This window comes from Amphiura filiformis, chromosome 9 (genome assembly GCF_039555335.1).
Source record: "Amphiura filiformis chromosome 9, Afil_fr2py, whole genome shotgun sequence".
NCBI lineage: Eukaryota > Metazoa > Echinodermata > Ophiuroidea > Amphilepidida > Amphiuridae > Amphiura > Amphiura filiformis.
In genome coordinates this window covers 44,380,822-44,395,199 of record NC_092636.1, presented here as the reverse complement: position 1 = coordinate 44,395,199, position 14,378 = coordinate 44,380,822, and the positions used below count along the sequence as shown (strand labels likewise).

The 14,378-nt window shown below is 38.0% G+C and overlaps 1 protein-coding gene across 1 annotated transcript in view; it reads right to left on the bottom strand.

Annotated features, from left to right (window-relative positions):
- The window catches only part of LOC140161032 (protein furry homolog-like), a 119,637-nt gene that overhangs the window by 82,168 nt on the left and 23,091 nt on the right, over positions 1-14,378 (bottom strand). Inside the window, 8 exon segments of the mRNA XM_072184411.1 lie at positions 2,257-2,438; positions 2,440-2,562; positions 3,915-4,208; positions 4,766-4,966; positions 6,269-6,614; positions 12,003-12,053; positions 13,239-13,369; positions 14,229-14,259. Of these exon segments, the coding sequence (XP_072040512.1) occupies positions 2,257-2,438; positions 2,440-2,562; positions 3,915-4,208; positions 4,766-4,966; positions 6,269-6,614; positions 12,003-12,053; positions 13,239-13,369; positions 14,229-14,259 (1,359 nt within the window).

Below are 14,378 nucleotides of genomic sequence, written 5' to 3'. Positions count from 1 at the left end.
TTTAAAAAAGTCGGTGACAATGAATTTCTGACCCCCTTTTTTCGGCAACAAAAAATTATGACCCCTCCGCTGATTGGCCTACACCTTAGGGGCTGTGCAATAATTATGACCCCTGGGGGAGGGTAAAATTGGCGGGGCAAGAAAAATTTGGCGAGCCGAAAGGGGGGAAGCAATCCCCCCAAGCGATTTTTTGGCACGCATTCACGGGCGCCTTTTAATAAAACACTCTAAAATGGCTTGGAAAAATGCAGGAACGGAAACGCTTAAATTTTCCTGCTCGGAGCGCTGAGGGGGCAAAGAATTTTTGGCGGGCCGACGGGGGGGGGGGAAGGGATTTTTTGCCAGTCCTTTGGAAGTTTTACCCCCCGGGGGTAAATTGCACAGCCCCTTAGGCCTACCCCATAAACAGGCTAAAATTGTATTGAAATCATTAAAATCAGTCTTTTTGAATGAAATAACCACACTATGTAGCTGTCATCTTGTGACTTCCTGCAGTTTGGGCATCGAAAATGTTATGAACCCCCATATTTTTTATCCTTAAAATTTTTGAACACTTCTGTATATTTGGTACCCCCCTTCCGAAGAAAATGATAGCGCCCCGCCAGGCCTAATCATTATTTTGTTCTTGAGCAAAGATTGATGAATCATATGATTTACAAATGCATCGTTATATAGGCCTATTTTGTACTTTTGTTCTCAAAATTACAAAAAAAAAGTAAGGCAATTATCGTAGTAGGCTGACGATATCCATTCTTGTTCTAAAATTGTTAATTTTGCCCTTGGTTTGTTCTGACTAGAAATATGAAACACTGGCCCTGTTCTGACCACATTCTAACATTCATAAACATCGTTGGTCAATCATGTTCCAAACGGGATATACAACCGCGGCAGTCTTTTCAGAGTGTGTACATCTCGATTTGCCGGATTGACCCATGACCTCATGAAACGTAAACACATGGTCCGGCGTGAAATATAAATTTCTCCGTGTCTTCTTGCCAGGAAAATCAGGAATTTAACCAGTCATTTGATTGTGAGTAGCAAAGTACACAAGCAACCGGGCCTTGTCGTGGCTTATGAGGGTGAATTTCGTTTGACACTTAAATAAGTAACATAGAATTGAAACAAATGTTACGCGATTGACCGTATCTCTGAATCGTAAAAGCTTAAAAGTGTTGACCATACCGCCTAAAAAAATTGATATTTCAAATTGGCTGATCGTAATCCCCAAATTTGAGTATGCACATGTAGCTAAGATATGCACCATATCTTGCAAAGTAAATTTTTTGAAAATAATTAAACAAGCTATGAAAGCTAGACTCATTAAGAAATTTTTGAAAAAATACAAATTTCAGTCGTAAATTTAGGTTTTCTACAACTTGTAATTTTATTTCTGAAGTAGAGATACCAAAACTGAATAGCAAGAATGTTACTATGGGATGTTTTATAGATGACTACAATTTGGTTTAGAAATCGGAATGAGGAAAATTGATGAAGTGACTGGTCAAAAAAAAAAACAGCGAGTGCTATAATCAATGACCCAGTTCATTCACTCCCAGTCCCAATCAGAGTCTGAAAATTAAAATAGCAATGGAAAAATAATAATATATAAACCTTTACCTTTAAGATGAGGTATAACTTTTATTTTTCCGATGATTATTTCTGGGCCAAATTTGATACTTAATGTGGCAAAATCATCCCATTTTTTTGCTCAAAACCTCAAAAGAGGCAGTAACCTTAATGCTCTTTTTGATTTAGTTATACCATCCAGCAACTGTGGATGTCCATGGTTACAGTATGTCCACTGTTATGCAGCTTTTCTCACCTGTGTGTCCCTGATTGACAGTGTCCATTATAAATGCACTCCCCCATATACATCCCACACAGAATCAGACTTACGTCATAAGGTCATCAAGCTCTTTGTTGACACACTGGGCATTGGTCATCAAGAGGAGCAGATTATATTATCAAGTGCCTTCCTTGTACTACGATTGTAGGACAGAACCCTAAAATTGCTCGCACACACACCCCCTCCATCCACACCCATATGCACTCCTTATGTACCCCACATACACTTACGTCATAAGGTCATCAAGCTCTTTGTTGACACACTGGGCATTGGTCATCAAGAGGAGCAGATTATATTATCAAGTGCCTTCCTTGTACTACGATTGTAGGACAGAACACTAAAATTGCTCGCACACACACCCCCTCCATCCACACCCATATGCACTCCTTATATACCCCACATACACTTACGTCATGAGGTCATCAAGCTCTTTGTTGACACACTGGGCATTGGTCATCAAGAGATTCCTGCCTACAGCCTGGTCCAAGGAGCGGATTATGTTATCAAGTGCCTTCCTTGTACCAGGATAGTAGGGCAGAACACCAATACTCTTGGCAGCATCTTCAGTCAGTTGCTTATTGAGGAAAGTCTTTGCGTACTCGTAGGGTGTTCCCTGAAGGCATGATACGGGCTGTGGTAGGCATGGGTGGTACACCATCTTTCTGCTCTAGGCTATCTGCGATTACTAAGAAAGCTCTCAGGCCTATGTTCATTCTCTGTTTAAAACACAAACGAAAATAGGTGAATTAGAGCTATTTACCATTGGAGAGACAGATGATTATGAACCTTTCAAGCCTATGTCTATTATCTGTTCAAAACAAAACTAAATTTCAGTGCTGGTTGGCAAGCCCTCATATTCCCAGAGTGCTGGTTGGTCAGCCTGAGTGCTGGTTACTACTACCAATGACAACCAGTGTTGGAATTAAGCATTTTTATGCGTAGGAAAATTTGCTTTCATTACTTTTCTCTTGGTACATTCACATACTTCAGTGTGTACGTCTCTGGCATAAAAATGCTACTCAACTCAAAAATAGTGTAGCATTTTAAAATAAAAAAATAAAATAAATTTTGGATTTATAAAGCGCCTTTCTCCAGATCTTAGAGGACTCAAAGCACTGTAATTTCGCTACAATGGTGAATCATCACAATCAGATCGCATCAACTAGGCTGCTGCCGAATGGCGCACACCTATCCGCATTTAGATTGTAACATCCACCAATTATCTGTGCAGCTCCCCAAATTCCATTGGGTGAAGGAAGTTTTTGATAACCAAACAACTAATCACCGATTTTTGCGATACAGGAGGAAACCGGAGATCCCTGAGAAAACTGCGAGAGCGAGCATGAAATTCGGGATAAACCAAGTGCACATGAGTCCTTGGGCCGAGCGGGCTTGAACCCGGGACCTCAGTGGTGCAAGGCGAGGGAACTACCGCTGCGCCAACTCGCTACACGATACCAGCTATTTCCAATGCTGATGACAACACTATTTTTAATATAAATACTAATTTTGAGTCCAATGATTTTGGACACATGACAATACCTTGTAATCTGTCTCCTTTTGCAAATGTCTCATATGAAACTATGCCAACTCTGGGGGATTCTACGTGAGGGCTGATAAAAGTACTGTGCCTGCAATACCAAACAGTGTTCCCGAATGATTTTAAATATTATTGGGGCATTTGGGCCACTATATCTGTTTTCTTTTCTTTTTTGTTATTTTTTTTATGTCAAGTTTATCTGGGCATTACCAGCTGAAATCTAGGCGATAACGCTGATGAAACTTTGGCCAGGCACAAGTGACCTGGTGAAGAGGGTTGCCATAGATAGCTGGTCGGGGACTTTTGCACGGCAGGCACCCTGATTGGAACCGACTGTAACAAGGTCTTTTATCATGGGTCATCTGCTCCGCCTTTACCAGATGAGCCAGGGTAGATACATTATGATTTACAATAGATATAAATTATCATCATTCAAGAATCATATAAAAATACAACGCTTAAGATAAAAACACAGTAATTTATCCTTTTTCAATTTGTTACCATTAACAATTCAAACTATAAGCTTACCTCAGGACAGATCATCTTCTGTTTAGAATGCACTCCCAACAGATCAAATATGACATCCTTCATGGCAAACTCCAGCTTCTCTTGAGCAATAAACTGGATGATCTTCACAAAGATGTTCAGAGGGGTGTCCCTAGGCACCACATACTTGGAATTGCTTGGAAACAGACTCTTGATGATGCTTTGTAGTCTGATACCTGTGGTGGTATTGCTCTCACACTTGATACGGATTACGTACACCCACAGGAGACGGTATAGAGACTCCAGGGCTACACGAGACATCTTAGGATCTCGATGCTGATTGGTATAAAAGTAGAATATCAAATGGTTTAAACAATGTTTGAGCAATGAGAAATGTTTCAAATTTGTTGATGTAAGTTACCAGGCACAACCAAAACACCATTTGCTAGATATTCCCAAATGGACTATTCCAGTTGAAATCTCTGCATGCTCCTGATGATTTGCAAGTTTTGAAAATGCATCAAATTTCATTTATTGGAATAAATCTTTGTCAATTTGGCTTTTGGTAGCAAATGTGGTATCAAATTGGAGTTAAGTTTATCAAATTGGAGTTAAGTTTATGCACACAACTGTATCAAATTGTCATAACATGACCAGGGTTATAGTTATGACGGACGGGTCATTGGAGTGAGAACTTTCTTTACGTGTTGTGTTTACTTTATGAAGCAACGTTGAACACAAAGTAGCATTGCAGCGACAACCAGTGAATCCGTTTCTAGCAAAGATTCTTATAAACACACTTGCATGATCAAAATGAATCTGTAAAAAATTTTAAAGGCTACAAAAATAATTGCAAAATTTTCAACATTAATTCTTGTACCCCAAGACCTTACCTTAAGATGTGTGAGACACGACCCAAGGAAATTGTGCCAGTTGGAGAGAAAGAATGGCTTCTGGCTGACACACAGTAAACAGGTGACAAGTGGAAAGGCTGCCAATGCATGCTTCTTTTTGCCACATTGGTCCAGGGTGGTCTGGTACAGTTTATCTACAAAGTTCTTCAGTACAGGAATGTTCACTTCATTTTTCACACACTGAAATAATATTAACAAAAATAGAAATTTTGTTATGTTGTTGTTTAGTATTTCGTTGTATAAAGGGACATGTATGACCAACTATTGATAGATTTAGTTTGGTAGAATATATAAGCTGTGATTTTTTTAAAATGGGCCCAGGGTCTTAGCTAGGATCTGACAAGTGCCCATCATTTTCACCAAAACTGCCTGTCCAAAATTTAAACCAGACATCTGCATTTTCTGGGGGATCAATCAGTGCAAATAGCTATTGCTATAGCCATTATTTATTAGTCTGGTCTTGTTTTGAGTTCACAGAACTTGAACAAGCATTATTTGTAGATCTACAATCCCGAAATATGTCTTGAAACATTAAAGCGCCTTTAGGGAAAATAAGTCCCCCACTCCCCGTGCAATGTTGAAAGCGTGCAAATGTGTTCAGCGTGTCTCCAAAGTGTCGCAACATTGAATGATGGGGGGTGGGGAAGGGAAAAGTGTTAATTGATGGCCCTGCTTTCTTCTAATTCCAAATATTGAACATTTTTATCCACATTAAAAATACACTTTTGATTTCATTCAAGATGCCTAAAGCGTTTCAAGGACATTTTTCGGGGATTGTAGCATCTGTCAAATGTATCAATCTTGCCCATCCCAGTAGCAAACTGCCCAAATGAAAATGAAGAGCAGACAGGTGGCTAGCTAAGGCCCTGCCTGACCCAGCTGCTGAATTTGACTAGCAACTGTTTCTTCATCAACAAAATAGTACACCATGTGTTAAATATAGGGATGTTGTGGAACTTTCTACTTGACCATTTTGTTGGCAAAATGAACATCATAATCAGCAGTTGGAATACTATTTATGGGTATTTTCCCAAACAATATATGATTACAGCATAAATAGAATACCCATAATGTAATGTTGCTTCGCTTTTATATGCTAATGATCTGCTTATAACCCAATAAATGGTGTCTTAAATTTGATAGGGTGTGCAGACAACCACATGTTACTCTGATCGGAACTGGCTATGAGATCTTTGTCATCCACTGCATCTGCCCCACAATTCAAGAATAATTATGGAGAGAGGTTACAGAGCGGATAGTTTTGTATTTTTGCTTCACCGGGAATTGAACCGAAACCTCTTGAACAAGAGTCAAAGGCCATGAACCACTGGGCCACACTGCTCTCAAGCTAATCAGTAACAAGGCTAATTACATCTTTATTATCAGAAGAAGTGGGACTTTCCTGATTTGAAAACTATCTCTACATCCAGTTCTCTAGAGACTTTATCATATACATTTTACTAAATTGTTAAATTTACTCACTGCAGCAACAGGCACAAGAATTTCAACTAGCAACCCAGCCAAGGCATGCTTGATGTCTTTATCCTTGACCTCCAGATAATAATTGGCACATTCATGTAGCAACTGAAACGACGCCTCAAAATCCTCCACGGGAAACATCTTGACTCTGTAAAACTTCATGCCCATGATCAGACTGATGATAGCTTGAGTTGTCTGAACGTTTTGAGGCTCCGATCGTAGTTCTTTGAGTTCAGTGAGGAATCTTTTACGGACTGACATAAAGCGTGTGTGTGCCAACACACCAAGGACTTCTGCGTAGAGATCGGCGACGATGTGAAAGTTCTCTGTGTTTGGACCTGCTTGTAATCTGTGCAAGAATAACAAGATTGAACATTCCAGTGAAGGTAAAAGATGGGATACCATTTCATTGTGCTCAAATAATTGCAAAAATATCAACCCTTATACAAATTTGCACAAAATATAATTGTGATTTCCACCTAATGAAAACCAAATTACTAACTTTAACTTGCAAAGCCCACATTCCCACCTAAAAAGGCACCCAATGCACCGAACAAAATATGAACAGAGAAGATGAGCAGTCAAAGCAAACAGAAAAAACCCAAGTCCACTCACATAGAGAGGCACAGGAGGATATATTAAAAGAAATTCATCCATCATGCAGCTCCATGTGAATGGATGGAGTCAAACTCAAATAAGGAAAAAAAAAAACATGTTTGTTTCCTGTAGCAGGTCAAAAAAGTCAAATGCAAAATGCATTTTTTTATTTTTTATTTTTTTTATTGTCCATGTCTTCAAACGAAAAACAACCAAACCATTTTTGGTGCAAATTGGAATGGAATTTTACAGTGGGTCTCTCCAACACACACAAAAATCATATTTCTTCATATTCAAGAATATTTATGGCCCCATTTCAACCTGCAGTAGTTTTTCACTATGCCTGTTTGTTGTGTAATGTGTAAATGTTTACTCCAGTAGTGATTTAAATTATTTTTTGTGTTTTTTCAAATTCTCACAATAAGCCGTCAAAAACGAAATTCGCGCGCTACAGGAAACAAACTTGTTTTTTCTTTGGCCTAAAACATAACACTTTAAACCATAAAATCTGTGAAGTGAATAGTTTCAAGTATTCTTTAAAAATATGACGTGTGGGGTTATTGTTATCAGGGTGTTTGTCAGTGTAAAAAAAATACAGCAATATGTGCAAATATGTAGAAATATTAATATAATGCAAATGATTGTGATCTTAGTGAATGAACACATTTTCAAGGTCATTATGTCAAATTATGATGTAAGGTTTACATCAGGAACTTCCAATCTTTTTGTGGGATGTAACTGCATTTCATCAAAGTCAGGACTACTACTACTAAAAAGATAATGACTTCAAAATTGCATCTCGTGGCAATAGAGCACACAGTACAGCATTGGGCTTTTCCAGTTGAAATCCACACTATCCCTGTGGAAGATTTTGGAAATATCTTCTACAGGGGGAGTATGTTTTTCAAATGTAATAATTGGTCAGAGTTATTCATTTTGAAACCCATACTCCCCCTGTATTGTAGCTTTACCTATATCTTCCACAACTGGAGCGAGTATTTCAAATAGAAGTTACCCAATTGTGTTTTCCATTTAAAATTGACACTCCCTCTGTGGCAGACTTTAGCTCAATCTTCCACAGGGGGAGTGTGGATTTTTTATGGAATAGCCCATTACACTGCAAATTCAACGAATAGATATTTTCATCAGCAGCTGAACGAAACTATTTGGAAATTAGTTTGGAAATAAGCACACCACAACCAATCGCATACTGGTAACCGTGTATTTCATACGTGCCCTGTCATGTACTGCCTTGCTCTTACTTGACAGTGCTTATTTAGAGAATAAAGGTATTGTTTTTAGCCGCTGGAGTGCATCTATCGTCTCATATAACACAGGCGACATCATTATTTTAAGTAAAACAACGAGGGGAAGCCCGTGTTATATGAGCCGATAGATGCACAACAGTCGACAGCGGCTAAAAACAATACCTTTATTCTCATTCTTAAAGACTTCAATTCAAATAGAAATCTCATAAGTATTGCCAATTTTACTCAAATTATACATTTTACAAGGAATTACCTAGGGCTTAAAATCTATCAGTCCTGTTGTTGCTTTGCGCCTCCGATTGGTTCAAATAGCGAGAAGCGCGTGATCGCGTTGACAGCGACAGCGCTGACCGTGTGATATCGTGTCATATCACACGGTAAGAGCCAATAAGATTGCAGGAACATTCTCAAGTGTTTAAGAATGAAATATATGTATTCAAGTCATCCAAAATTGATGGGTTGATTAAGTTTTGGTGGTCGTGCATGATTGGTGTTGGTCATAGAAGTCCTCCTGAAAAAGTCCACTACCGTATTTACTCTATTAGTCACCCTTCTATTAAATGTCCCAACCAGTTTTTTTCAACCAAGGTGTTCAAAAAATGCTGAAATTTCCATGCCATCTTGTGTAGTAAGCTTACTACTGTGCACACAATTGGTAATGGCGTCGGTAGAAGGCGAAAGTCTCATCGTAAATTCGGAAATCAGTAATCCTAAATTGTCATTTCTGCTTGAGTTTTAAGCTTACCTAATGATCATAACGGAAATTATTATTCTAAAAATGACCTCTAAATACCCCCTTTTGGAAAATGCAGCACCCTGGAGTGTTTTAATAGAGTAAAAACGTATGTTGAACAAAACTTGAGCACTCACCAGGCCTTAAAAACAAAAATGGTGTTCTGTTTACTCTTGTTATGACAACCTTTTAGCATCAAATTGGCTATTTCAGTTGAAATCCACACGCCCCCTATGGAAGACATGCAGACCTTAATCTCCCACAAAAGGGGTGTAGATTTCAAATGGAGCCACCCAGGGAAGATTAAGGCCATGTGTTCCATAGGGGTGTATGGGTTTCAACTGGAATAGCCCAATTATGTCACATATCAGTAGATAATGAGTAAATTACTGAATTAATTACAGGTTGTAACAATTGCCATTAATTATGCCCAATGACACACTATTTCATTTAAATATTTCTGTTGCAACATACACATAATTGGATAAAGTATTTGCTGGTGTTTTTTAATCACCTTTTTGTCATTTTGCCACTTTCCAAGTTAAAATTATCATTATTGTATATGTGATCCAGTCCTGCACTCAGGACTTAAGTCATATTTTAACAAAATTGAGTTACTGTTAGGTTTATATGAACTGATTTGGTCGTGAATTTACAACATTTTTACAAGTTCATAGTCTAACTATCACTAACCCTAACCTATCTCTGGCTTTCTCTCAGTTACATAGTTCTATTGCAATCTAAACATTCATGATCCTTAAATTGACTGTTTTCTACCTCAAGCACACATAATGTTATCTATACATAATTGCCTCATATGAGGAAGTGATCCAATTCTGACATTCACCATAAATAGCGGTGTTCCGTAGACAACCATATAAATGCTTGAAATAAATAATAAATTAAATAAATGAAATTAAGTGATCCCTTATCATTTAAATTTTCACTTGCTTAAGTGCTTAAGTTGAATAAAAGAAATAAACCCCATTTTCTTTTCTTTTTTCATTTTTGACACCCTATAAAAGCACATAACTTCAGCACAATGTCCAATGCTGAAAAAAGCCAAAGATGCTCCCTTGCTTTTTTAAACAAGCATGATCTCTCTTCTCTCTGTGTCATGTGGCGCTGTGTAGTGCTGCTGTGGTCTTCACAAAAGTATGCTATCTCACTCAATCTGATGCCTAGTGCGTTGCACCTTGCATTCCTTGGTTAGAAACCAAGCTTTACTTCGTTAGTCAAAGATGTTGGTGGACGTCCCCTTGATACTAACCTTAAAACACAAGTCCCCCAGACATCAGTACTTACGCAATGTCTGAATGTCACACTCGCATGCTAAATTGTCAAAGTAATGCTTGAGAATTATGACAACTTCAACCATAGCTAAGCCCATAACCATGTCCCAAAACTAAAACATGCATAAGGGTGTTCAACAATTATAGTATTAAGAAATATGTTGTGAGTGACATTAAACAATAATGTTAAAGCATCTGCAAGAGGGTGGTAATAAAATATATGTGTGCAGATGGAAAGCACGTCAATGGTGGCTGATATATAAAGGTGTGCTCATGCCAAAGTGTGTCCTCCAGATTTGTAACGAGTCATATCATGGTCGAGTTGAGTCATTTCTAGCAAAATATCGAGATGAGTCAAGTCAAAAGACTCGAGTCACTATTCAATCTTTATGTCATTTCATGGTCAAGTGGAATCGTTTCTAGCAAAATATCAAGTTGAGTCAAGAGTCATTTTACAGTCTTTATGAGGAAAATTCGAAAATCCGAGTTGAGTCGTTTCATTTATGAAAAGTCGAGTCTAGAGTCACGACTCGTTACAAATCTGGTGTCTTCTCAATTTCATTTCAGAATAAGAATAATCATAGACTACCCTTTGCATCTATCACCAATCTACTATGACCATAAGCTGAAAAATGCCCCCAAACAAACAAAATCTTAACTAATTTTAGACTCTTTTTAGTGATAGGGTTGGTCAGTTAACTCAGCCATTCTGATGCTTTGTCACTTGGCATCAATTGACAATTTCTTACAACTAACTTTCTTCTTAACTCTGATCAAACTAGTTCATATCTCTGATGCTGACACCTCAAGTTGAAACAATTTAGGCTTCTTTTCTACCCCAGATTATTTCTTCCTTTTCTTTCCCGGAAAAAAGTAAAATCTGTCTATCATTGTTTAGAAGTCCTGCCTATGACATACATTGTAGTTGGGCTATGGTTTTGATGGAATGTCATAAACAATGATGCAAATGATATGCTTGAATAGATAGGTCATGCGTGTTGACCTGGTAAAATGGTACAACAGATGGAATCGATTTAGCATTTCATTTGCATAGTTGTGCTATTTACCAAAGCCCATAGTGGTAAATTACCATTCAATGCTTAACTGTGTTCAACTCGAAGCATACTACAGTTAATTATATCTACCAGTTTGTACCACACCAGAAACTGAATCTTTAATAAAAATAAAAAAATTTCCAAACCAACCAATAAAGCACGCAAGACCTCTATACAAATGGACTATAAAGTTGCCATATACCTGTGGAAGATCTAAGAAAAGTCTTGCACAGAAGGAGTGTAGTTTTCAAATAGAATTGGCTAGGGTTAATTATTTTGAAAACTATACTCCCCCCCAGTATATGGCTATACCTAATTGCCTATTTCTTCCACAACTGGAGTGAGTATTACAAATGGAAGTTTCCCCATTGTCTATTCTATTTGAAACCAGTAGACCCTCTGTGGAAGATTTCAGCTCAATCTTCCACAGGGGAGTGTGCATTTCAAAATGGAATAGCTGAATTTGCTACATACATGTATGTATGAGTTGGACTATTCCAGTTGAAATCCATATACCCCTTATGGAAGTCATGACCTTAAATCTCCCACACAAGGAATTTCAAATAGAGTCACCCATTTGGTTAACCCCATTATAAATTCATATTCTCTGTTTGGAAGATGACGCTCATGCCTTCCACAGGGGTGCATGGTTTTCAAAAGTAATAGCCTATAATATGATCAATTTCAACCTGAAATGAAATGAAATGTTAGCATAGCATTCCAGATTAGTGTTGGTTACATAATTGCTGAAGCGAAAGTGAGTTCAACATATCAAAGGGATATTCATTTTACCTTGCCGTTGGGTATGATACAAAATCATCAAAGTTGGGCACAAAGGTATACCTAAATGTGATGAGATAACAAATAATGGTAGGTGATCACAGACGCTTTAGGTTTGTGCTAAAGCAAGGGTTCACTTTCAGAATCTCATTGGCTGCTCCCGTTGAAATCCATATACCCTCTATGGAAGATATGACCTTAATCTCTCACACAGGGGGCGTAGATTTCAAATACAGTCAACCAAACAGGTAGCCCCCGTAGAAATTCACACTCCCTGTGTTGGGATATTAAGTTCATGTCTTCCATACGGGGTGAATGGTTTTCAACTGGAATAGCCCATTTGCTGTATTTTAATCTAAAATGTACACAAGTTTTGCATGCGAAGGAGCAAATTTTAACTGCAAACTTGGTGGAAACTGATTATCTGACCCTTTGAACCCTTGCAAAGCTACCTTTTACATGCTTACAAAATACACCTTTAACTGAACTTTTAAGAAGATAAAATGGAATGTAAAACTATAAATACCAGCTTTCCATCATTGCTACAACATCACTATCATAATCACAGACAACTTCACCTTAGATATGGTCATTATCATCATCACACTTTTAACAACAACCACTATATCACTTGTACATAAATTCTAGATAGCTCGTTGGTTGATTATCATTCAATATTCTTACCATCAACCTACACTTTTGATAGTTTTTACCATCCCATACCCTTATGCCGCACAATGAACCTTCGTGCGTTAGCCAGACGTAGCATGTGTGTCGTGCATGTGCAGGATAAACAAAGTTTCCTAGCGCAACTTGTGTGTGCCCTCTTACTCAAATATTTTGTCAAAGTTACAGAATTTATGTACGAGTGATATAAAACAAAAATATTTACCCACTCGTGAAATGGAACAATCCATCTTTCATCTTGCGATTCTATTTACCAATACACTGAGTGACCAGGGACTGCCTTTCAAGAACATCGAGAGCAATAGCTCATCTACAGCTCCTCTTCAGTTGCATTTGCAAGAGTGATTTATAGCTCCTCTTGATGACTCATTAAATTCTTTATGCTTTAATGGCCACAGGTGCAAACAGCTCTTCTAAAGCTCTTCTTGAAGAGACCAGAAGACATTCTATAGCCCTTAAGCTCATTATCAAAAGACAGTCCCTAAAATGTAGTGTTGTGTTAATTTGACAATTTTTTTTCTAATTTACATACAAATGCCACATTACTACCAAGACACTTACCCCTCTCTGTGTTTGAAGTGTTTAAATGCCAGTGTTTCTATATGATTAATGAGTGAATCTGGTACTGGGTGTACAGGCAGTTGTTTGAGTACCTCGATCAGAACCAGGCAGAACAAGAAGTCAACGGCAAGCTGAGTGAAAGAAACATTCGATTATTGTAAATTTTTTGTTTTCTTTCAAGTAAAATTAATTTCCAGGGACATGCTGCAAGTCGTCACTGCTGAACACATGAAATTTTGTGTAATTATTATGACTTTCAACAGAGATAAGGAAAGTTGGGATAAGACTCCTAGTCAAATAATATATACAGGTATGTAAGCCGCCATTACCCTGCCATTGCATATCCTGGAACACTACCGCGATTTGTACCGGCTATATCGCGTCCGTGCTCCACGTTTAAGTAATGGAAATTACCCGTAAAATTGCGGCTTGCTGCATCCACGGTTACACTTTTTCAAGCCTGCAACAGTGCTTTTTTTTTAAATGTTGAACAGCTGTTTTTAATACTGGTACTTTTAATAATATTTTTAGCACATTTAATTTATTAAATACATTAAATCGACCAACAATCCCACTATCCCGACCAATATTTATACAAGAAAAATACTGTTTCAATCATGAAAATTAACCTTAATTTCGCGTCTGCACGCAAGACTTGGCAATAGTCTATTCAGATATCGTTGTCAAGCTCGAAGTAATTGACCCACGATGATTGACAGTCAAACGAGTACTGTTACGCGTAGTCATGGTGCTGGGCATGTTCAGGGGTGCTGGCAACCGTCGTGTACCAGGATGCTGGCGTGGAACAAAAACAACAGCGGGAATCGCTGGTTAAATCGAGCTGGGATGGAAAAGAACATGGGGGATCAGCGAAATTTACTGCCAGGGACCTGCTTTCAAATCTTTGTCACCATTTTACGGGAAGATTGTTATAGGCTTCAATTTAGTATCATATTTAAACAAAATTGAATTTTTAAAAACAGTACTTACATCCCTCCTCTCAGATACATAGTCCTTTTCCCTGCAGCAAAACAAAACAAAGCAAAGTAAAAACCTAAATCACACATGCAATTCAAACCAATACAATAGGCAATTTTATTTGAAAACCACCCTTCCTTGAGAAAATTCTCGAATTAAAAT